Source organism: Scophthalmus maximus, chromosome 4 (genome assembly GCF_022379125.1).
Source record: "Scophthalmus maximus strain ysfricsl-2021 chromosome 4, ASM2237912v1, whole genome shotgun sequence".
NCBI classification, from domain to species: Eukaryota; Metazoa; Chordata; class Actinopteri; order Pleuronectiformes; family Scophthalmidae; genus Scophthalmus; species Scophthalmus maximus.
The window spans coordinates 14,372,501-14,397,500 of NC_061518.1; the positions used below are offsets into that span (position 1 = coordinate 14,372,501).

At 44.5% G+C, this 25,000-nt stretch overlaps 1 protein-coding gene across 2 annotated transcripts in view; it reads right to left on the minus strand.

The window, feature by feature from the left end:
- The window catches only part of gse1b (Gse1 coiled-coil protein b), a 155,677-nt gene that overhangs the window by 103,206 nt on the left and 27,471 nt on the right, over positions 1–25,000 (minus strand). The window contains exon 2 of one of the 2 annotated variants that reach the window (XM_035628491.2): positions 3,901–4,030. In XM_035628491.2, coding sequence (XP_035484384.1) covers positions 3,901–4,030 — 130 coding nt within the window. Of the gene's footprint in view, positions 1–3,900; positions 4,049–25,000 lie in introns of both variants that reach the window. The other variant, XM_035628489.2, reaches the window with a different exon arrangement.

The window sequence follows — 25,000 nt, forward strand, 5'->3', positions numbered from 1 at the left end:
TATGTGTTTCTTGACACTGCCTCCCCTCAAAAAAACACTCGTACGAACACACCTCGACGCCCACTGTGCTGGGCTGGAAGAAGAGGGCAGTGAGGAGGCCCTCTGCCAAGCATGGTGCTGCCAGGGGACTCTGTATACGCCGGTCTCCAGTGGCATTTTAGTCACACACACACACACGCACACACACACAAACACACGCAAACACACGCACTTCCATCTGCTGTGCTTTATGGGAGCAGTGGCCAGCTTGTCACTGACATCTGAAGTTAGCCCACCCTCCTGCCGTCCCTTCAGAGAGGGAAAAGGAAAAGGCAGGAGCAGAGGAGTGGGCAGCAGTGGCATTCCTCTCCACGCCTCCTCTGTCACCCTCCAGATCTCTCTGTCCAAATACAACCCCCCCCCCGCCTCAGTGTCCCCCTCTCACCATACCTTCCCTCCCCACCTCTCATCACGCTGCTCCTGTCAGTTGTATTCTTTCTGGCACAGCTCCTCTCATCACACCACCTGATGGTGCGTTCTCTGGACAGGAGATACAGGGATGGACATCTGTAATCACCCTCTATCGGACAGACGGCCCCTCTTTTGATGTGTGCGTGCCCATGTGCTCTCGATACATGGCTGTTTGTGGATAAAACCTTACACCGCTGTGCTCTCCATGCAGGACTCTTAATGTGAAACGTTAACCGCAGCAGCTAAAGCAACAGCTCAGACATTGATCCTCCTCCCAAGACGATGCAGACTGGCAGATATTGGGAATTAGCCCCCCTCTGTGCCCCAACCCGCACCCACACCCTATCGTCAATGGTGCTCCATGCTCCCACGGTGGGTAATTGTAATTGTATTGAACTGGCCAGCAGCCAAGCGCGCAAGACTGCCAAGCCTGCCAAGTCCAGCTGTGCCGTTGCAATCAAAACACACTCACAGCTTTTCTCATGACAATCACATCAGCAGCTCGTGTAGTTCTGAGACAAAAACATGCCACGGCACATATGTGCACACAACATAAACATAGGTGTCTCAAAATATGTTTGCTCAAAATGACACAATCAAGGACAAAACATTGTAAATAGCTGAAAAAGGGGGAAGAGAATCGTTTTGAGAGGGGATGAAATTTGTGTTAAATGCTGGAGCAGCGCAGACAAAGATGAACATAATAGTACGAATTTCCTGCCCATACATTCTGCCCTTTATATTAGTCCTGTGTGTATATCTCCCTCCTTGGTCCTTCACCGCTGATAATCCTGTATTGAATATGTGGTTGTTTTGAGCCTGAACAACTGCTGCTGCATGTGAGTGAAGCTTTCAGTGGATGTGTGCATGGGTCAGCTCAGATGTCACATAGCCCAATTCCTGTCTAATATGGGCTCATGGTGGACCGCAATATGATTAGACATGTTAAATGAAAACGTGTTTTTTTTTTTCAATTCTCCATTTTTAAAGCAGTTATGATGATGAAAATATGACTGTAATTTAAAAATGTCTCTCTCTGACATACTCACATCCAATCTACGGTGCAGTGTGAAAGTGCACTTCCTATCTCTCATGTCATGTCATGACATCAAAGTAAACATTTAAAATAGAGCCACAGCCATTAAACCATTAAATATTCACACGCACAATTAAAACCCAGCAGAGAGCAGACTGCAGTGGACAGCAGGACTGCAACTGTCTCAACTGATAATCCTCTCTCTCTACAGCCTTGTTACATTGGGACCCATTTAATGCTTTAAACCCAACAGTCTTAAGATCATGACTGATTGTGCACCTCTCTACTCTGCTCTGTGTGGACACCGCAAGCGTGTCTCGTGTCACGTCTCTAGCCTGAGCGGAGGAAATGGGCCGTGTCATGTCAGTGTGAGCCGCAGAGCAACACACGACGGAGGCAGACTTAAATAAGTCATGAAAACCCTGTTCTCAACCCACAGTATGCAACTGGGAGGAACGTCCAGTCTTCTGCATGTACGTGAGCATGTCTGTGGGTGTGCGGTGGCCCCCTTTGTCACGACTGTTTAACCAAATGCCTTTTGAGTGTGTTGAGGTTGAACTAGTGTGTGTGTGTGTGTTGGGAGGGGGGTGTTCAGTTGGAAAGAGAGAATGAGATGAGTTTCTGTAAACGACAGGGGGGCCCTCACGGCTAAACAGAAATAGCCTCAGAGAAAAAACACAAAAAAGCCTGTGCGGGAGGGAGCTGTGAGCAGGAGTGACATATAGAGCGGTGACGAGAGAGATACAGTGTGTGTGTGGGGGGGGGGGGGGGGGAGATTTATAAACTCCTTTGTTTACAAGTGTAAAGTTTAACTTTTTTTTTAAAGAGCCAAAAGGAGAGGAAATAGCTGCTCAGTGAAAAGTAAGTGTAGCTACACTGATATGAGCAGACAGCAGCACTTTCCACATAAACGCACTGAGCTCCAGAACCCACTGTAGTGATGGCCTCCCTCAAGGCATACACAGACACACAGACACACACACACACACACACACACACACACACGCACACACGCACACACGCACGCACGCACGCACGTGCCTGCTTCCTCATGACATCTTCTACCTTATCTCTGTCTCACTTTGTCACTACCTTTCCATCTTCTCCTTTACCAGCATCCCAACACCCAATTTTATTCACATCTCGGGCTGAGCACTATATGAAAGAGATGTGAGATGACTGCAAAACCCACAGTTCATTGCTCTGGGTTGAGCAGTAAAAAAATAAATAAATAACTGAAACTTCAAATTAATAACAGAACACAATAGATAGTATCAAAAAGACTCTGTGTGTCCGTATTATGTGTACATTGGGTTCTCTGGATGACTTTGTTGATAATTAATTGACAATAAATTGCCGTCATGCAACACAGTCAAAGTGAGGTAAAAAGATCAAATCCCCTGCATGTTTGCAAAACAAACATGCGTCCATATAATCTCCTGTCCTTCCACACAGCGGCATCGATGGGTCGACAGTTGTAATGCGGAAAGATTGAAAACAAAGAGTTAATCTTGTGTGGTCCCACAAAAGGGAAATTTGGGAGGTATTGTAAATAGGTATATATATATATAAAGGTATATACGGAAAAAATAAAAAGGTGATGGAGGAGGAGTGTGGTGAGCCACGTGAGGAAGAGGTGTTAGAAGACATGACACCACAAGCCAGCAAAGGAGAACGTAAAAGGAAATTTGCCACTCAGTGTTTGATCCACCTGAGGCCTAATTTCGACCACTCCAGAGGTGTCACTACTTCCTGTATTGCCACACAGCAGGGTTAGGAGGGCGCTGGTATTAAAACTTAGTATTAACTCCCATCTCAAGTGATCCATCTCGAGTGATCCAATCACAAGTGGACAGCTCTAAGACCAGGTGTGAACGCACGAATTGCAAACAGATTTTGACATCCGATCACATTGTCCCGGACACACATGGTCAAATCTTTTAAGCAAGGTGAACCCAAATGAGTCTTGGGCCAACGTCTCTGTTTCCCATCTATGATTTATTTGTGGCAAAAAGGTTCATTGACCAGCACATATTGACTTTCAATTTTTTGGCTAAATGGCTAAAATCTTGTTCTGAGCAAAAGCCTCTCTCACAGTGGTGGCCACACAGATTGACGAGTAACACAATATGAAATATGATCAATATGTCAGATAATAATACTATTGGTTGGAGAATATCAAAATCAAAATGTAACCTTATCATTAGAAACATCTATCACAGATCACACTAATTACAAGTGAAATTATGTGGATTATACAGAATGTTACGTAAGAAGGACTATTAAGTGACAGAAACTAAACAGAAAAATCTAAAAGAATGTTAACCAGTTGAAGACAGAGAAGTGGAAAACAAAAACAAAAAGACAAAACAACATTGTAGTCTCCCTCTGGCATATGTGAGAGCAATACTCACTGGGAAGTGGGCGGTCAGCTTGGTCAGTTTTCTCCGGCTCCAAGGTCACTTGGCGAGAAGGAGTGTGGTCCCCTGCAGGTTGTGAAGGCCCCGCAGCCAGGTCCACCTCCTTACTGGTTCCAGTCGAACCCTGAATCAGAGCAGTAGCCAGAGAGATAGAAAAATATGATTAACATCCTGAAGGGATCTTTGTTAAAGTGAGGTATGCATTTGTAAGATAAAGACTGACTTTATTAATTTCCACTGAATCAAAGAGTGACTTCAATAAAAGTCCCCTCTGATTAATTACCAACATCCCAAGATGCAGATTGTGATTATGCTAAGCTAATCATGAAAAATGTAACATAATGAAAGTGTCCTGTTATTATTGGAGCTTCAACAGCAATAATCACATAATAATCAAAAAGTAACAATAAAAAGAGACTGATAATGTAAATATAGCAATTAACCGCTGATCTAACTCCATCGTTGGTGCAACTATTTTTAGCTGCTGTCACAGTGCTCAGATTTCTGCTATAAAAAGACAACAACTAAAGGGGATGCAGCGCTGGGTGAAGCAGTGTCCCTTCCCTGAAGTGACAGAGCCGCAACACAGACGGAATCAAAGATGAAGAGAAACACAGAGAGAGAGAGAGAGAGAGAGAGAGAGAGAGAGAGAGAGACTTTTCCTGACAGCCAAAGTCTGCTTGGATGTGCTCTACTTTGCTCCCCTCCACAGCAAAAAAAAAAAGAAAAGGCATGGATGAGGCAGCAGGAGAGAAACAAGTTGACCATGAAAAGAAGTGGGAGAAGCAGAGGGTGGCTGTCAGTGAGGAGGGAGAGAGAGGAGTGGGGAAGAGTTTAAAAGAGGCTGTGATGGCTCCCTCCATTGACGAGTGGCGGAGAGACAGGCAGGGGAGGTGCAGCGCATCTTAAGACAAAAAGGCACCCTGGGCTTATGAAATATACATAGCTCTCAGCCGCAGACAGAGACACAGAGCGACAGAGCAGGAGGGCCCTGAAGACTGATGAGACTCCACTACCCCTCCTAAACACACACTGCTAAAAATAAAACACACAGACACATTCCTAATGACTTCTCATGAAGAGCCAGAGGGAAGTAGTTAGTTCTAGTGCGTGCGCGCCTGCATGTGTCTTTGTGCGTGTGTGTGTGTGTGTGTGTGTGTGTGCGTGTGCTTACAATCAGATACACACACACACATGCAAGTGATGTGAGCATCAACATGAATCAATGTTTCCTCCTACAGTTACAGACTATGTGGGAAAAAGGACAATAGTAACTATGACACAAAAATCCAACAAGCATTTTGGCAGTTGACCTGTACTGGATGTAAATCCACCTACTAGTCTGGGGTTGTTGTTGTTGTTTTTTTTTTTTTTTTTTGTGGTGGTGGTTTGAATTTTGTTACATCTGCTCACCTGCCCCCTCTTCGAGCCCAGACAACTGCCTCCACCACAACTGTAATTAAAAAACCATTTAAACCGACCATCACCCTTTGTTAAAGCTAACGATTCACCTCTCCCACACACTCCCAAGTATAGGGTGTGTGTGTGTGTGTGTGTGCTTACAATCACACACACACACACACACACACACACACTCCCAAGTATTGGTGTGTGTGTGTGTGTGTTTGTGTGTTTTGTTTGCTTTGCTTTGCTTTGCTATCTTATCCTCCTCATCAGACATATTGGGTGTGCCTCCCCAGACTGAATCCCTAAAACATGTCAGGTGTAAATTAGAAGAAGAAAAAAAGGTGCAGGTAAATAGTCATGTCTGAGTCTGGAGATTATGTCTCCTCCACAAAACATACATAAGAAACCTACTCATATGATTCCCAATCTCTCCCTCTCTCTTTCAGCCTCCTCGCTGTCTAACTTTTGGGGTTAAGTGCACATGCGAGGGGCATGAAGTTCCTGCACTGTGTATGTAAATTGTGAAAGTATAAGGAAGAAGGATATAGAGAGGAAACTATCTGTGTCAGAACTGCCCTGTCACGTCATGGCCACAAGCTTTAATCATTGAGATATTGTTGCTTCTCTCATCCACCAAAACAGATGGTTGGTGTATTTGTCTTTTGTCTCTTTTATTTTGATGGTACACATACTGCATAGCTGTTGCCGTCATTGCTATCGAATGACTCATGTTATTATGTTATTGCTCAAGTTCAGTTCATCGCAGTTCTTCAGCCAACAAGAACACGAGTTTACAGTAGGGGTCAACCTGTCAATTGTGATCGACGTGTCAGGCTTTGTGAAACTCCAAGTGGATTGCAAAGCATTAAGGGGGAAATATAATACTAAAATAAGGACAGAATTACATTTCTACAGAACTAAACTGCAGCAATGCTATTTGTACAAAATATAATTTTTGACTGGACTTTGTTCACAGGCAAAATATTTTTTTATAAACTAAGTGCTACATGTCTTGATGGCAGAGGATGTTGCCATGAAGTGGTGGTTTGAGTAGATCCTGGGTGTACAAAGCGCAGGACTGGATGATTTAGGCTGCAGCACTTTGGTTCAGGTTGGGGAATGATCATGGTTTTGGTTAGTTGTACATCAACACATTGTTTCTGTGGTCTTTTTGGATGTATTAAACCAGACCACAAGCTTTCCCATCAGCTATGAGTGCCTACAGTTGACCATATAAAAAGTACAAGTGGACAATGTACTTCAAGATTGGGGCTATTTTGGCAGAAACAAATACACAATAGGAATTGTATTCTGATCGCAATTGTGTTTCCTACAAACAGTATTTGCTGTTGTTGTTTAGGGCAAAGGACAACAACTTTTGGGGATTGCTTTGCATGGAAAATGATTCTCTTTTGCTCCACTTCTTTCTCTGAGAGCCTTTTCACAGATGAAAAAAATCAAGACAGAGTACATCCATCCAACTGACTGGCACCTCAATGGCTGTGTTTGTCTGACAGAGTCAATAAACTGCAAAGCCAAACTACTGAGCACAGACTGAGAGTATGCAGTCACAGACATCACCGACTTTGAGGAGGTTTTACATACAGTAGTTGTAGTTGGGTGAAATCTAACGAATATCTTATTTCTTTTTTGTTGTGATATGTGGTTTAGTGAGAAAATTTATGTTGCTCTGTTTAGCAGGGTGAGTGCATATCACGGATTGAAAAATCCATTGGTATTTTAATTTGTGTGTTCCAGGCTGATTGTGAGAGGGGGTGAGGTTCTTGCAGGTCATACTCTGCCTTATAAAAGAATACTTGTGCCCAACTGAAAAGCCACGTAGGTTTGTCCCACTCCCTACCCTCTGATATGACCCACAGGAGCCAGCGGCAGGTTTACCAGACCTCTGTTCTCACGGTTACAAAATAAACACGCGGTTGAGAATATGAAACAGTCACAATCTAGTTAGGTTTAAGCACAAAGACGACTCTCTCTGATCACCCTGCTAGCATGTCAAAAATAAGACTTATTTGCAAAGGTACAGTACGGCTTTATTATCATCTTTTAAATTCAGGAACTGCGTCTGAGATCATATGAACACTCACATTGATGTATGCCCTGTAAGTGGACCGGAAATAGACAAGGGATTTGTAAAATGGAGCACCAGAGTCACTGGGTGAAATGAGAAAGATCTACAGAGGTTCTACTAATTGAGGTTAATTCCAAAGTTCAGCACTATCATCTCTGATCAGTGAGGAGAAAGTTGGTAATGGATGATGTCTCCGGACAAGGAGAGAGCCTGCCAGCCTAAATCACACAACAAAGCAGAGTACTGAATGCCCTCAAAGGATCACAAGACATTAGCAGCCCAGCACAGATCACGATAACAAGCTATAGATAGATAGATAGATAGATAGATAGATAGATAGATGTGTGTGTGAGAGAGAGAGAGACTTGTCAGTCAAGACAGTCACAACCTCTCTAGTCATCTGTCTGTCTCCAGCCACATTTCACTTGTCAACCACATGAAGTAGTCTTGACACACACACACACACACACGCGCGCGCGCGCACACACACACACGCACGCACGCACGCACGCACACACGCACGCACGCACGCACGCGCACACCTCAGTGACATCGCCCAAGCTCTTTCCTCCTTCCTTCCTTTCATGACCGTTTATATTTTTCCCCTGTACAATGTGTGCGCACACCTAGCAGATTCATTATGGAGGAGGACAGAGTCAAAAGCAGAAGGATACATCAATAAGCAGAGGAGGTGGCCCACATGTGTGTATGTGGATGTGTCCAGGGGGGGCAGGGCCCTCCATAAACACTGCTGACAGACTAGAAAGGAAATACACTTGAGCATGTCGATAAGTTAGCCGGGCGAGGTGAAGAGAGATCAATAGGAACACAGGATGATGTCAGTAGCTGCAGATGAGATCACCGGAGGCAACCTTGGATCTACATAAGAGGAATTTCAATATTTCCTTCACGGTATTATCAAAAAGTGGTCGCCATTTTACAAAGGAACAAGAGAGGCAATAATTGTTGTCATTGTTTACTAAATGAAATTATAATTTGACGAATAAGTCCTCAACCACATCCATCTTAAGAGTCAACAAAGATTGAGTAAAGACTTTTAAGACCTTTATGCAATGAATCATTCTAGCCGTTGTTCTGTCTTCACTATATTCTGGCATTACCAGTTAGATCACTACTGTGTCACATCATTTCACGTTAGAGAGTTGCAAAGCAGATGTTTATTCATGTAAAAATGCCATGGATTATAACATCAACATTGTTGGGAATAAATACCTCCAGCAGCACGGAGGGATTCTCCCTGGAGATTGGAGGAAATGAAGGAGATGAAGCTGATTACACCCACAGGTTGTGATTGCCCTATATCACAGTGCTTCTCCCGCCGTGGTTTTGAGTGCAAGTGCCTGTATGTGTTTGTGTGTGCGTGTGCGTGTGCGTGTGCGTGTGCGTGTGTGTGTGCGCGTGTGCAGGCTCTGGCCGATGTGTGTTCTCAGCTCTACTGACATTTCCTTAAACGTGGTTGACATTTCCAGGGGATTTGAAGATTTGATCCCTTCTGTGTTTGAAGAGTTGTGTGCGGCCCTCCTCGCAGCAGAGCCGGCAGCGTGGCCTGCCTTCAGGGCCTTACTCCGCAGCCCCTTCTCAATCACCCGTAGTTTGATCAGGAGAAGACCTGCACTATGCATTGCCTGCCTTTTAGAGATGACTGGTTCACGGCTTGTTTTTTTTAACTGCTGCTTTCGCCTGAGCTGTGGGGTGTTTCTGCTTCTCAACTGAGCCAGAAAAGCTATCACCAAAAATATGAGGGAATAAAGTAAATAGAGATGGTGTGGTAGGGAGCAAGAGGGAGAGAAGGCAAGAAAGTGTGAGCGAGGGAGGGAGAGATCTGTTTCCTCCTGCTACAGGCTGGTTAGTGAAGCGAACTGACACAGACTGACATCTCTCTTCCACGGAGACTGAGTTATAAAAGAGCCTCACTACTGTTTGTCCATTACTCTCTCTTTCTCTCTCTCTCTCTCCAACGTTCCCTCTTCTTACACTTTCAGCTGTTCTGCCCTCTCTCTCTTCCTGTCTCTCTCTACTTCTCCCTCTGATCACCCGGTGGCTCCCATGTCTTGCTTTTTCTGCCTGGATGGAATCTGCAGCAGTCCTGTCGAAGCCTGGGGCTCATATTACACCCCACCACCCTGCACTGGCCACACATTCTCAAACACACACACACACACACACACACACACACACACACACACACACACACACACACACACACACACACACACACACACACACACACACACACACACACACACACACACACACACACACACACACACACACACACACACACACACACACACACACACACACACACACACCAGCCATTAGCAGGCCCAGGGCCCAAACACAGGTCAGGCTTGGGTCAGTCAAGGGCAGAAGGACAGAAGCAAGCCTCGCACTGAGGCTGATCTGAGGGCAGCTGTACAGACACAATAAGGCAACGGACACAAAACGATGCATATGAACACAGAGGGATGCACATGCATGCATCAGCTTTGCTATCAAGCCTTTTGATTGTCTGCATGAAACAACGTACAGTATGCACACACACACACACACACACACACACACACACACACACACACACACACACACACACACACACACACACACACACACACACACACACACACACACACACACACACACACACACACACACACACACACACACACACACACACACACACACACACACAGCTGGAATACTAACCCCACAGCAACAAAATGAAAAATATTATTGAACTCCATTATGTCTAATATTGCTCAACTTGCTTTCACCCAAACTAAAACACTTACAATGCAGTTGAGACTCTGCAAATTAAAACACCTAAGCACTGGAGCTGATGCTTAGACCTTTGACCTTTGACCGAGTGAGTGCTCATCCGACCTCAGCTCCCACTTATCATCCTGTCCTTCAAATGCTAGTGAAGTCATGGTTGTAAAAGATGTGCATCCTGCTGGAGAACAGAGCTCAAAGGAAAGAAAGCACAGCATTTGATGCATCACAGTAAACATGCCTGGCACTCCCTGGGTCTGTTTGTTCCTAGGAACAGAATGCATGGGTGCAAGTGCCTCAAACTATGTAATATTTTATTGGTCCCTGCAGGACACTTTTTCTTCCACCACTTCAAAGCATCTCATAGCACAAAGAGCCGGAACAGGCAGGGGCTTACATGTAGGACTTCCACTGCAAATACGGTATATGCATGAATATGTGCAGCGTTTTTTACTCCTGTCTGTTTAATCTCTTCCAGTTAATCTTCAGAATTCGGATTCAAGGTTATCAGTCCACTATTTCTGAGTAGTTTAAATTACAGGGAAGAAACACCTCCAAACTGTCTATACATGTTAAAAAATAAATTGAATACAACCTTCTTCTTTATCACAGGCACCCGTCATAAAGAACATTCTGCAAGAGAATTTTTATTGAAGAGTTGTTTGAATCAAAACTCAGCCCACAAACCTAACAGAGAAGAAACTAGATGCAAGTCAGTAAATCAAGAAAAATGAGCCTCCGCATGGCACAACAGTGTGTCCTTGGTCTAAGGCACCAAACACAAAAATGCACTCAATCTACATCAGACACAATGTTTTATACACAGGTAGTTGCATGTGTACACACACACACACACACACACACACACACACACACACACACACACACACACACACACACACACACACACACACACACACACACACACACACACACACACACACACACACACACACACACACACACACACACACACACACACAGAGCTGGTGACTGCAGGGCTGCATCCTTCTCCCAAGTCTGCTGGGAACTCTAACAGGAAGAGGGTAAGTGCTATCGATTGACTTCTCCCTGCTTGGCCCGGTTGTCAGAGGAAAAACAAGCTGACCGTCTGACTGTCCGCATTTCACAGAGGCGCACAACTAAACACCAGGGACACATATACACACGCACAGTGATTGTTGTCCAGTTTCTCTTGGATTTGGGGATACAACTGAAGATTTCCACCATCAAGCCATTTCTTGTGTGAGTGAAGCAGATTAGGAGCCATACAAAAATGCACAAATGTATAAATTACTTTAATCTGAATAGGCAGCAATAGTCATGTTGGTCCCCCTAGTAATGATGTTTAATAGCCATAAAAAGGATTAAACAGTTAGAGAAGTCATTTCATTTAGTAAGTCATGAAAATCAACCTAGTGCATCTCATGGGCAACGTTGTGGTTTCAGACTTTTCATACAATTGACTGTATGAGGTTGTGAATCATGACTGAGGCTAAGGCATGCACACTGTATGTGTAGCAAGTAAAGCTAGTATGTAGACATACACTGAGGTCCATGTAAAAAATCCTCCTCTGGGCAGCACAGTGACATTATGAACAAAAAAACTCGACTGCAGTCGGCTGTCTTCGATGGCATTTAGATATGAGGCAGAAGAGAAATGGATGGATACAAATCAAGAGGAGGGATTAGTGGATGAGCAGATTACGAGACTGAAGGAGACAGAAAGGCTGCTCATTATGGTTTAACACATCAAAGGAAGGTATGGAAGTACAAAAAGGTGGTACGTGTGAACTTGCCGTGTTGGCATTACATCTTCAATCCAGCCATATATAAAAAGCTTATTACTATAACAAGACTAAGATTCTGCAGTGAACAAGTGGGTAAACTAAAAAAAAATGCAGTGAATACCTGCTTGACAGAAACAAAGTGTCTTCTTTTAGCCAAACTAAGCAAATGATAACTAAAATACTGGACAGTTAAAGGTGAAAAATGATGTCAAGATACTTTTAAGGTAACTCACTGTGATTCAGTTTTATCTAGCATGATTTAGCACATCATATTAAAGGCGCTGTGTAAATACAAACGTTTTTGATATTATTGTCATTTTTCCTTATGGACAGACTTTATTGCTCCATTTACTCGTAAATGTGAAAGAATGGTGTCAGCCAAAAACACTGCTGCACTAATATATCTGTGGTCAGGGCCCAGGAAAATGTATACAGTAGGTAATATATACAGCAGAGCGCAGCAAAACAACTGTATTCTCCAGAGGCAGAAGAAAGTGGGGAGACAGCGAGAACAAGATAGAGGGAGATTCGTAGATAGAGAGGGAGAGAGAGAGAGAGAGAAAGAGCAACACAAAGGGCTGTTTTCTGCTGGGTGGGTAAAGTGTGTCCAGAGGGCAGCTGAGTGAGCACACACAACACAAAGCCTGTCATTAGTCCCAGCTTTCTGCAGACGCAGAAAGTGTGTGTGTGTGTGTGTGTGTGTGTGTGCGTGTGTGTGTGCGTGGAGAGGATGACGATGCGTACATGTTAGCCTTTGGGTGTGTGCAGAGGTTATGCATGTGTGGAGTTTCAGACATTGACAAAAGACTGTGTTGTTGTGCTTGTCTCCTCTGATGTACAGCTCCTTCAGGATCACAGTCCTGTGCAGTCAATACTTCCCTGCCTGCCTGTGTGAACGTGTGTGAGATTAGTTGCAACATATAGACCTCCCCTGCTCCTCCTTCTCCTACCACCCCCACCCAACACACACCCTTGTCTTCCCCTCCCCTATCTCCTCGTTTCTCCATCCTCCTCCCTGTATTCTCCTCTGACAGCGCCACACACACACACACACACACACACACACACACACACACACACACACACACACACACACACACACACACACACACACACACACACACACACACACACACACACACACACACACACACACACACACACACACACACACACACACACACACACACACACACACCGTCTCCTGTCTACCAGCTGCCACTTTGCAGCCATTCATCAGCGTTATGATTAGTGAGTAGAGGAATGTCATGTAGCTACAGCCGACTCCTCACCTCAATGCTGACCTTTCACCTCTGGACGACCCGTGATGACCCCAGGCTGTAGCAGCTGCTTTTACACTGTGCCAACACACCCCATTAGACCTGACACCTGCTTCTACACTCATTGAACTACTGTGATACACACACACACACGCACACAGACACATATACAGACACACACACACACACACACACACACACACACACAGGATCGCACACATACACACAAAGATGCAAAATATGACAGCGAAAGCAAGATTCAAAACAGTTAATTATGCACCGTCACACACACGCACACAAACACAATGGCCTTTACACATGCTAATGCAGTAAGGCGGCCCCTTTTATGAGATTAACACAGTCATTACAGGGAGAGGGGTCATGAGAGGCACCTGTAGCTGAGCGGCTCCACAGTCTATCAGGAGCCTGTGTGTGTGTGTGTGTGTGTGTGTGTGTGTGTGTGTGTGTGTGTGTGTGTGTGTGTGTGTGTGTGTGTGTGTGTGTGAAACAGGAAGATAATAATAGAGTGTAACATATGTGCATTAAATGCACTGTAGAAACTGAAGTATGAGTAAACCTGTTACAAAGCCAATACCAGCATCATTCAGTGGACACTGCATATGGTGTGTGTGCAAGAAGATATTCTTTGTATGAGTGTCTCTTTACCAATGTGTGTCTGCTTGTGTGTGCGTGTGTGGGCCCCAGGCCGAAAATGACAGCTCAGTGCTAGCCATCTGCTGGCAGTCACACTAGGAGAAAGCAACCGCAGCCAAACAATGGAGAGCAATGACAGGCCAGGATTTGTGGAGAGTTTATGTGTGTGTGTGTGTGTGTGTGTGTGTGTGTGTGTGTGTGTGTGTGTGTGTGTGTGTGTGTGTGTGTGTATTTTGTAGTGGTGAGTGCATTTTGCCTTCAAAGATCCAAATGAGCCCTTCTCTATGAGCATGTGCAGCGGGGCGTGGCTGTTGTTGATAGGCTGTCTCTGTTACCAGGCGATAGATTAACAAGCCCAAATGGCCATCTGAGGAGGATAGATAGCATGGGCAAGTGTGGTCTCATATTTTTTTTTTCTTTCTGTGTCACCTGCTGTCTGTCCATCCCTTTTCTCTTTCATCTTCTCTCTTTGAATGGCTCTCCAGCTCTTTGTAAGATGGAAGTTGAAGTGATATACAATCAAAGGCTAGGTGAATGTGCACTACTGAACTTTAGTTTGTGTGCATAGAGTATACGTGCCAGTCTTCCTTTCTGTGTATATGCAGGTGATCCCTCGCTCCAACATACAGTCTGTCAGCCTCTACCTTCTCCTCTCCTCTAACTGCAGGTAAAGAGCCACCATGGATGCAGACAGATGGTCGGATGTTGGGAGGAAGCTGGCTGCCTGGATGCGGCACACCCGTCCGACAGCAACCATATCTGGGGAGAGGCCTATACTGCCTTCCGGAAAGAGCATGCCAGCACTGCTGGTCTCCTGCAGCCACTACACACATGACCCTCTGGTCACATCTCTGCTGTTTTACCACTAAGTACAACACAGAACTGTTTCCAACAAAGAAATAAAAAGTCAAGACTCCAAGTGAGAAGCAGAGCAACTGAAAAGGAAATGGCCGAGTAAGGACGGCAGGCAAATGGCTGATTATAAAAAGAATCATTTTCCCTGTACTCCATTTAAAGAAAAGTGCGTCCATGTGCCTTTGTAGTGTGTGTCTCTTTGGCCATCCAAGGCCTTTTGCTGCCTTTGAATGGCTGCGCTTCAGAGGCAGCCTTAGGTAAGTGTCTGCTCTTCCACCCCCTGCTGCTGCTAGTTTGTGTGTATGTTTGCTAGTGTGTGCATGTGGAGCAGTGCCTCCTGTAGCTGGGGGATATGGCTGATCACCACTACCGCAGTGAGGTTGGGAATGGCATGCCCACTGGCACACTAACAGGGCACACCTATTTACACAGTCCCAGACTGAATGGCAAGCATTGTCTGGTGAGAATGCAACACTTAAGCTCCTGATTAAGGCAGAACAAAGCCCTGAGGGGGCAAGAGTAATGCATGCATGGAGTGAGAGAGGGAGGGAGCCAGAGAGGGAGGGAGGAAGAGATGAAGGGAGCCAGAGAGGGAGGGAGGAAGAGATGAAGGGAGGCAGAGAAGGGAGGCTCGGTAAAAAGGGGGAATCTCATCCGCTGTTGCTGTGGGAAGGTGAGGTGAGGAGAGGGAAATAGAGGAAGGGAAGAAGCGAAACAGGTAGGAGGGCAGGGGTTGGCAGCAAGGGAAGGGACTGGAAAAGGGGGGAGTGAGAGAAAGAGGAGGTTAGAGGTAAGGAGAGAGACGGGTAAAGAGGAAAAGAGGGAGAGAACCAAGACTGACGTAAAGAGGAAAAGAGGGAGAAGGTGGGGGATGAGCAGAGAGCGAGGCTTCGAGGGAGATAAAAAGACGACAGAGGGAGAGCCCAGCAGAGAGGTAGAGAGAGAGAAGAGAGGAGGGAGCTGCTGTCGTGGTATCCCCACTGATTGGGCCGAAGTGACGCTCCACTATTACAACAATGAGGTAAATAGACAGATAGCACCCTCTAATGGCACTTGTGCACGAGCCACATGCTCTCCATCCTGCCCCCTCTTGTTCAGGGAGTTAACAGCAGATAAGAGGAAGAGGACAATCACCGCCAAATTTTTCATCATTTTTCAATCATTTAAAAGGGAAATCAAATAATTCAGGCTCTGCTATGAAGCCCTGGTATTGAATTTTTATTTATAATTCAAAGTGAGGGATGCTCCCCAGTTGGTAACACCAGTGGACAATTTCTTCTCTTGATGAAGGCTACAGTGGCCCACATGAAGTTCAGTGTGTGTATGTGTGTGTACACTTAGTGGCACCTCCCCGAGTGTGTGTGTATCCTAGCAACAAGACAGACGTGGTAGCAGTGCAGTGAGCAGCTGGCAGAACGGGACACAGAGTCCATGATGGATTTATCACAGTGTGTGTGTGTGTGTGTGTGTGTGTGTGTGTGTGTGTGTGTGTGTGTGTGTGTGTGTGTGTGTGTGTGTGGTTGTGTTAACAGCTGTGAGAGATCTAGGTGTGTCTGTGTGTGGGCACATGCTATGCATCCATGCATGTTTAACGCTTAAACACTCATCACCGTGTCAAGGCTCCAATAGCACAGATAACAACCAAGATACTGCCACTGACCTCACGTGATCGCAGTTTCCACATATAATGCATTCCTGTATGTACAAAAATTGTGAAGATTTGTGCCTTAGTTTTGAATAGATAACAAATGTGTATTTGAGCCGGTGACGGCAGATTGAGTTTTGGAGTGGAGGTGTATTCAGCTTTGGTCGGCTAGCGTTTCTCATCATTTCCTTTTTAAATCTCAGCATAGTAGTACCATTGTAGTACAACTTAACATGATTGTGTGTCAACAAGGGGTCAGTGGACACGGCCTTCTCCTGTGCGTCTTCTGAGAACCACTTCACGTGCATTCTTATATTAAAAAAATAAAAATAAAGATGCCAACTCAAAAGGAGCAGCAAGACTCCTGTTGACACAGACACTTGTGTCTTTATTCTGAGAACTGTAACCACTGTGACCAATCAACCAACCAAGCAGTCAGTTTTTAACAGGGTTTGAAACAGAATACAAACTGTGGCCTATTAAAACATTCAATACTCACAAACACCTTTCACTCCCAAAGCAAAAAAGTGATCTAACACTTTGTTTGTGTACCGAGTTAGATCATGTGTGGGTGTTCAGGTAAAGCAGGCTCTTACGTAATTTCTCTGTCATTGTAGATCAAATAACAAAGACTCAACAGCACGCTGAGGTAGAGATGTGCAGTTTTTTTAACTGGTTAATGTAATCACCAAAACGCACAAAATTCTCTAGACCAAACTTGAGAAAAAATATTAAAACAAAAACAAGGAATGTCGTGTATGCTGCAGTATGAAGAAGTGCCTAATCAATCTGCTTATCTTGCTGCCTCAAAAGAGAACTATGCCAATTCCATATCAAAATCAGAATCTGTTTACAGGTCTTGGGGAATGCAGCTGCATATGTGAAATAAATCCCTTAGCTAGACAGAAGTGAGCTTACCAGACCTCTGCAGCCCACTCGTCATCTCTGCTTGAGGTTAGTGGTTCGAAGCTACGAAAGCCATGACTCGCATCATGTCAAAACAAACGGTGTGGGTGGTCATTCTGCATTGTGGGTCACGGTCTAGCATACAGGGAGTCAATTTGCACCTTTTCATCTCATTTTAGAAGTTTAGTATCCAGGTGAAGCTCACTGGTTTATCAAAATATGCATGTTTTACCATCAATCTTATCATGTAAAGACCCACAGACATATTGAAGACCCAAACGCTAAAAGAATCTCCAGTTTAATCGTCCTCACACTAAAGATTAGATTGGATGTTTGATACATGGAGTGAATGTTTGCCTATGAGGTCCTAACTAATCTCACACTCCATCTTGTGAGTCTCATAGACGGGATGCAAATGATTATACACACACAAAAGTGCACCTTGGTTTGAGTGCCAGTGATCCTCGGTTCCAGCTGTGCACCACTAACTATGTAGGTTCTCCTCGTTGAGAAGGGGCTGGCTTCCAAACCCCAAGCCAATCGGAGGGCCCTGGCCTGGGCAGAACTCTGTCTCCTCTCTGCCTCACTGCCTGCCAGCTCCTGCTCCATGAAGGAACATCATACTACAGATAATCACCAACTCAAAACCGCTTCTGGAGTACAGTGCCAGGCCACAATAAGAAGATAACACATTTCACTAACACTGCAGCGGTCATCTGGCCTCATACCATATGTCCTTGTGTTCTTTTCTGTCTCTGTCTTTAGACGCTTAGCAGTGGGGGGAAAGAGTCAGTGGAGACGACTCAGACAAACTAGACAACACATCATTACATATGCCACAGATTTGAACATTAACTCAGGGCAATGCTGACATGAACTTCATCTCCAGTTCCTTATTGCAGAAACAGACAGTGATGGACTGGATAGGGAAATACTATCGAGTTGTGGCTAGAACATTTCGGATCGGTGTGTGTGTGTGTGTGTGTGTGTGTGTGTGTGTCAACGTGTGTAAATATATGAAATTAAAGTCAGGATTAAGACTATCAATCAAGATATTCAGCTGATATGTGTTTTAATCACAAAGAGGAAAGTACAAAAAAGGAAGGAAGAAAGAAAGGAGACAGGAAAAGGTGAGCTGCTTTGTTTCCATTTCTTTGTGGTTGCGTCCTCAGCCACGCCCCGCCTCCACTAAGCCTACCCCTCCTTTCTTTCTGTTTCTCTCCAGGCTGTCTTGGGAGGTATGATGTCTTTTTAAAAGGCGCCGGCTTCATGTGTTTTTATGTCTGCTCATAAAAAAAGCGGCTTCCTTTAAAGGCTTTTGTCCGCCAATGACTTGTGCTCTCGCTGTCACAAGATGACAAGCGGCACTGGGAGTGACAACAGAGAGGGACTGTGAGAGGGCCGGGGAGAATGAAAAAAAATGACAGGGAAGGAAGAAAGAAAGAAATAAGGAAAGATTTCTTCGACCAAAGATTTATTCCCTCTCTAAATTTCTCAACTGATTTTTTTTTTAAGTGTTAGAGGCTGAAACAAAGTTAAGATTATAAAAAAGTTTTTTAAAAAGGAAACAGCGTGCAGTAGAACTTGTTTTCTTCTGTCCTACTATGTTTTTCTTTTTTCCTACCAAATTAATCACCTCACAGAACCTCCCCAACCCCCAGGTTTATCTTGGGGCCCTTAGTTGGGAACTGTTGGGGGGTTGCTTTGCTAAAAGACATCTTGAGATGTTAGGATGTTGAAATAATTGTTCACAGAGGGTTTATCAACCATACTCATTTATTCTACCTTAAAAAATCAAACCATCAATCCATTTCTCTTAATATCATGTACGGCCAGCAATAACATATGTAAAATAATGTCAGACCTAAAAACAAAAGTCTGTCTCTGGGACTTGGTCAACATTTGCAACAAGACAATGCAATGTCATATTACTATGAGGATTATTTTGTAACATGAACAGCATTCATCTACTGTTTAGCTTCAAATTGTTGCAACTACAGATAAAATAGTTGTGACAGTAAATTGTAAAATCAAGTCGGCAAAAAGTCTCAAAATCTACAGTCCTGTTACTCTAACTGGACTTTCTGAATTGTGGTACCTGAAGCAGCACACCTCCACCAGCCCCATGACCTATTTTGAAGCAGTGCTGTTTTTAGTCCTAATGCCCACTAATGACACTGAGGCATTTGCATATTTTAGGTAGATGCACAAATCTGAATTCAAATGATCTCTAATCTACTCAGGATGTCTTTAACACCCGCCACAGTGTTCACTAGTCCAGACTGTTGGCTGTTGGCTTTCTTCCTCAAAATGGTTGTGTGGTTTTCAGGGGAGTCAGCACACAAACACACACTCATATGCACACAGCTGGCTCCACATGCAGGCCCCAAGAGGCAGACCTCAACCTAACCATAAAATGCCCCAACACACACACACACGCACGCACGCACGCACGCACGCACGCACGCACGCACGCACGCACGCACGCACGCACGCACGCACACACACACACGCACACACACACACTCCACAGGACTTCATACATCATCAATTCCCTACCTCAATCTCCATTCCTCTCACTCTCACCCATCACCCCCTTCCTCTCTTTATCTCTCTCTCTTTGCTATCACTCCCTACCTCCCCTCTTTCTCAAGTGTCGCCAACCTGTTGATCAGCCCTGGTAGTGAAATGTCACGTATTTTAAGGCCACATTAATAGTTACACCAGCTACCACCATGTTAAGAGACCCTATCTTTTGATCACACCTCCCAACCTGCTCTCTCTATTTCCTTTCCCCCTGCATCCATCTCACATTTCTTCTCTCCCAATCCTTGTGAGAGTGTGTCCACAGGCTTAACAAGATCGATCACTCCTAACTCCTTGTACTCCCTGCTAAATCAATGGCTCTTTGTCTCGTTAAGCACTGGATGGAACTCGGCGTGTGTGTGTGTGTGTGTGTGTGTGTGTGTGTGTGTGTGTGTGTGTGTGTGTGTGTGAGAGAGAGAGAGAAAGAGGCAATGGGAAAGAAATAGAGAGCGAGAGAGAGTTTGGTACTGTGAAGGTGTAATGTAACAAGAGAATCTCACTGTAGAACAACTTAGGGTTTATCCAGGGACACAGTCGGCCCATTAAAACGAGCTGGGATCTATACTTCCTGGGGGGCAGGAAGGCAAAGAGAGAGGGCGTACTGTACATATAATAAAAAGAGAGTACTTATGTGGATGGGTCAGTGCAAGAGAGAGGGGCATAAGTGACAAAGAAAGAGAGACTGTGTGTATGGCTCTGCATGTGCAAGACTGTATGTGCAGTGTTGAGAGGAGTGAGCCAAACCTCACCGCTGACTTGGCCAGGGCCTCTGGAGCCAGAGAGAAAGCCCTGCTAACCACAAAATCTCTTTCTCTGTGTCTCTCTCTCTCTCTCTCAAACACACACACACACACACACACACACACACACACACACACACACACACACACACACACACACACACACACACACACACACACACACACACACACACACACACACACACACACACACACACACACACACACACACACACACACCCTTGCTGAAAGTGTCTCACTGTGTGAATACGTCATTTCAAAACATGTGTTACTGGCCAGGAAAGCAAGGGAAGTAGCTTGTGAAAGAGAGAGGGCCACAGAGGAAGAAAAAACCGGCAGAGGCCGGGACAAAGTGAGCAGAGAACAACGGGGCAATTCTACTCTCGTCCCGAGCAAAGCAAACAGGAAACGCACTCCCCACTTGTATTACCCTCTCTCATCTTCTGCCCTCACCACTCCACTGTACTGTATTTAAATTCCTGTCACTGCAGCTCATTATATTTCCCAAATGCACCAGAGGAGATGGTTGCATCGCTGCACTTTAAGTCAATAGCGGGACTGCAGAGCCATGAAAATGAAAAAGGATACGGGCTCTTCACAGAGCAGCGCAGTGTTAAAAGGCCTGGGAGTGCTCATCTACGGCACAACTGCTCTCGGCCCATTTATATTTCCCATTGACACTACATTAGCTGCCCCTGAATGAGCACAGTCTGCAAGCCTCACCCTGTGCACAGATGTACAGCACACCACAGTGTGAGAATTTGGCTGTCGGAGTACACGACATTGAGAAGAGAGTGTAAACAGTGACACCCAAACCAACAAGTATGCTCCAGATGCAAACAAATATCAATATTTAAGAGAACCAAATGGTATAAAAAGACGATGATGTGGGAAAAAAAGGTTGGTCAGCTGGTACAAAGGTGTCTCCCCTCAAATTGCTCCGTCTGTCTCCTCAGAGAAACCCTTCTTGACACCAAGACACACACACACACACACACACACACACACACACACACACACACACACACACACACACACACACACACACACACACACACACACACACACACACACACACACACACACACACACACACACACACACACACACACACACACCTCTGTCTGTGTCAACAGAAGCTAGTGGGCAGGTTGAGAAGAGTGCTGCTAAAGGTGTGTGTGTGTGTGTGTGCGTGTGTGCACTTTCTTTGGCATGTTTGTTATTTTTTTCTGAGGGTCGAGGCAAAGCTAGACAGGGCAGTGTGTGTGTGTGTGTGTGTGGTGTGTGTGTGTGTGTGTGTGTGTGTGTGTGTGTGTTAGAAGGCAGAAACAAAAGGAGCATATGGCAGCAGCAGCCAAGGCTGTAAATTAAACATAGAGGAAGATTAGATAATGAATGTGTACTCTGAGACACAGAGGCAGCACTGAGCCAGAGGCGGAGCAGATCACTGCGAGACCAGAAACAAGAGTGGAGGAGTGAGGGGTAAAGCATGTGTGTGTGTGTGTGTGTGTGTGTGTGTGTGCGTGTGTGTGTGTGTGTGTGCGTGTGTGTGTGCGCGCGCGCGTAGTTTACCAGACATTAAACACTTGGAACAAACAAATGAGGTGACTAACTGACATGAAAGCATTAAAAAAACAATACAGAAAATGAAGTAAATGAGAAACGCAGCAGCAGGGGGAGGAATACATAAAAGCCCTTAATGACAGTGACACAGGTCAACAAGCATGGAGGCAACATGAAGACGACCCCACCCCCCATGCTGCTTAAGAGAACTGGACCCCTCCGCTCAAAACTAGACAGCTGCTGCTGAGCTGAAGCAAAGCTGCATCTCTGTCAATAGGATTACTGAGGCTCTTCTCAAATACAAAGTTTAATACATGCACACACATACACACCTTCATACACAAATGACTATGCACACACACACATTTTACATAAAGACTAAAGGCTGACTAAGAGCTCACACTCACCTACACCTGCGACCTACACCCATTGGACAGTTCTAGCTGTCAATCACACGGTGTCCACGCCCCAATGAATACCGTGTTCATTATTTATTGGGACCATAATTTACTAAATGAAAATGGTGCTGTATTGAAAAAGACTTGAAAGTATAGCGGTTGAGACAATAAACTGCTTACATAAATGTTAACCGACGTTATAAATCAAGTCGGGTAATTTTCTAGTAGACTAAATGGAATTATTTTTGCAACCATTGGAGTCACCCTCTGCTGGTCATTCCAGAGAATGCAGGTTTTAGGTACTTTAGGCAAGTCTATGATGTCAATACATGTTCTCTCATGATATTCAGGCTTAAATGTTTTTCTTTTCTTTTCTGTAGGCAGTTCATATCTGTCTGACATCTAAATAATGGTTTGCATTTGTGTTGCTGCGTGTAAATTCTGGTAAATTGGAAAGTGAGCAATCTAATGTATGAATAAACACAATTCAAAGCCAAGCCCTGCCTTCTGAAAATGATAGAAGCATTTTAGGAGTATCTTCCTCCTCAGTAGTTCAGATAAGGTGATGTGTCATAGGCGGAGGTGAATTGTTACCAACTGCTTTTTCTCAAATATTGTATTTTTCAATTCAAGGTTTAATATCCCATTTATAGTGCTTTACCTTGAGTTCTCAACTATTTTTTCTCTCATCGACACATACACACACAAGCACAAACATGGCATAGTGTCCCTATGCAAGACACTGCCCTAACCATTGGGAGCAATTTGAGGTTAAGTGTCTAATCAAGGACACACTTCTATTTCACTACATATCACATATCTACATTATATTGTATTTTGTGCAACATTGTCTGTCAACCATAGGTACTTGGTAATTGAATTAAGAATCTGCTTATATAACATATGGAGTTCTTATAAAGTGATATATACATTGTATATTCAACTATTCAACAGTATATAAAGAGGGTTAGGGTTAGTCATATACTATACTAAAATAACATATAATTCTATTTAATAATGGCATTTTTCGCCTTTGTCACTTGTGCTGTTGTTTTCATTCTTTTATTTTGGTAACATTTTCAATGCCAGACATATATATTTATAAAACATTATTAGAGTGTGGTATTGCTACTTTTACTGAAATCAAGGATTTGAATACTATATTTTAATGATACATGCTAAATATTAATAATAAACAATGTAGGTGTTTCTCTGTTAAAATAGCAGCTTGCACTCACATGAAGAAATTAAAGCTTGGGCCAAAAGAATGTAATGAAAACGGTGTCACTACAACCAAGGCTGATTGTGGCACTAAGGTGATAGCATCATTATCATGTTCACAATGTTGTGATAATATCATATCTTGGGTTTTAGTCTGTGAGCTCTCTTAAAAACCGGCATTAAATTTCTGACATGAGATTAGAAACAGAATCGGTACCACATGAACCGTATCACAGCAGTCAACTGAGCTTACAAGCTTATACATATACATAAATTGCACATCTACACACTGCATTGGGGCCTCTATCTGGGTGTAAGAGAGGGGAGATGGGGGTAGAGATAGGGAGAGTAGGGTTTAGGGTGATCTGTCACTGTCTCATTACAGGGCCACATAAAGCAGGGAGGGAGGGTTACAGAGGCGGAGATAATGCAATAATATAAGAACCTCGAGAATAAGAGGAGAGGAAAGGAAGGGGAGAGGAGGACCAGGTTATCCTAATTCAATAATAGGAAAGCATTTGGGAGCAGATGAAACTGATGTGTACCATATTTGAGACCCCATGTAACCATTTTGCATCTGAGAACAGCAGCCCAATCAGCGAGAAAGAACAGACCTCAATCAGGACTCAAGGCGGACATTTAGGAGCACACGTTAATATATCCACATGCAAATGTGCTGGTAATTATAATGCACACATTAAAAGGGACACAGGGATATGATCACTGAAAGTCCCTGTGGCATCTGACAGAATGTGTCCCCTTAGAAGCGTTTTCCAAGTTAACGACCCTTTCAGAGCCACACAGTCACTCTTGAACTAATCAATCAACAAAGTTCTTGAGAGAACACACATGGAAACACACACACACACGCACGCACGCACGCACACACGCACACACGCACACACGCACACACGCACACACGCACACACGCACACACGCACACACACACACACACACACACACACACACACACACACACACACACAGATGGCTGTGCCTGCACCCACACGCACCACTGCCACCTGTAAGGCTACCAGGGGGAACCATAATCACACACACAGGAGCTAAAGGTGATCTGCAGGAGCCATAATGAGGGAACACTGTTGTTGTGATCCTCTCACTGCAGCTCTGATTACAGCCCGGTGT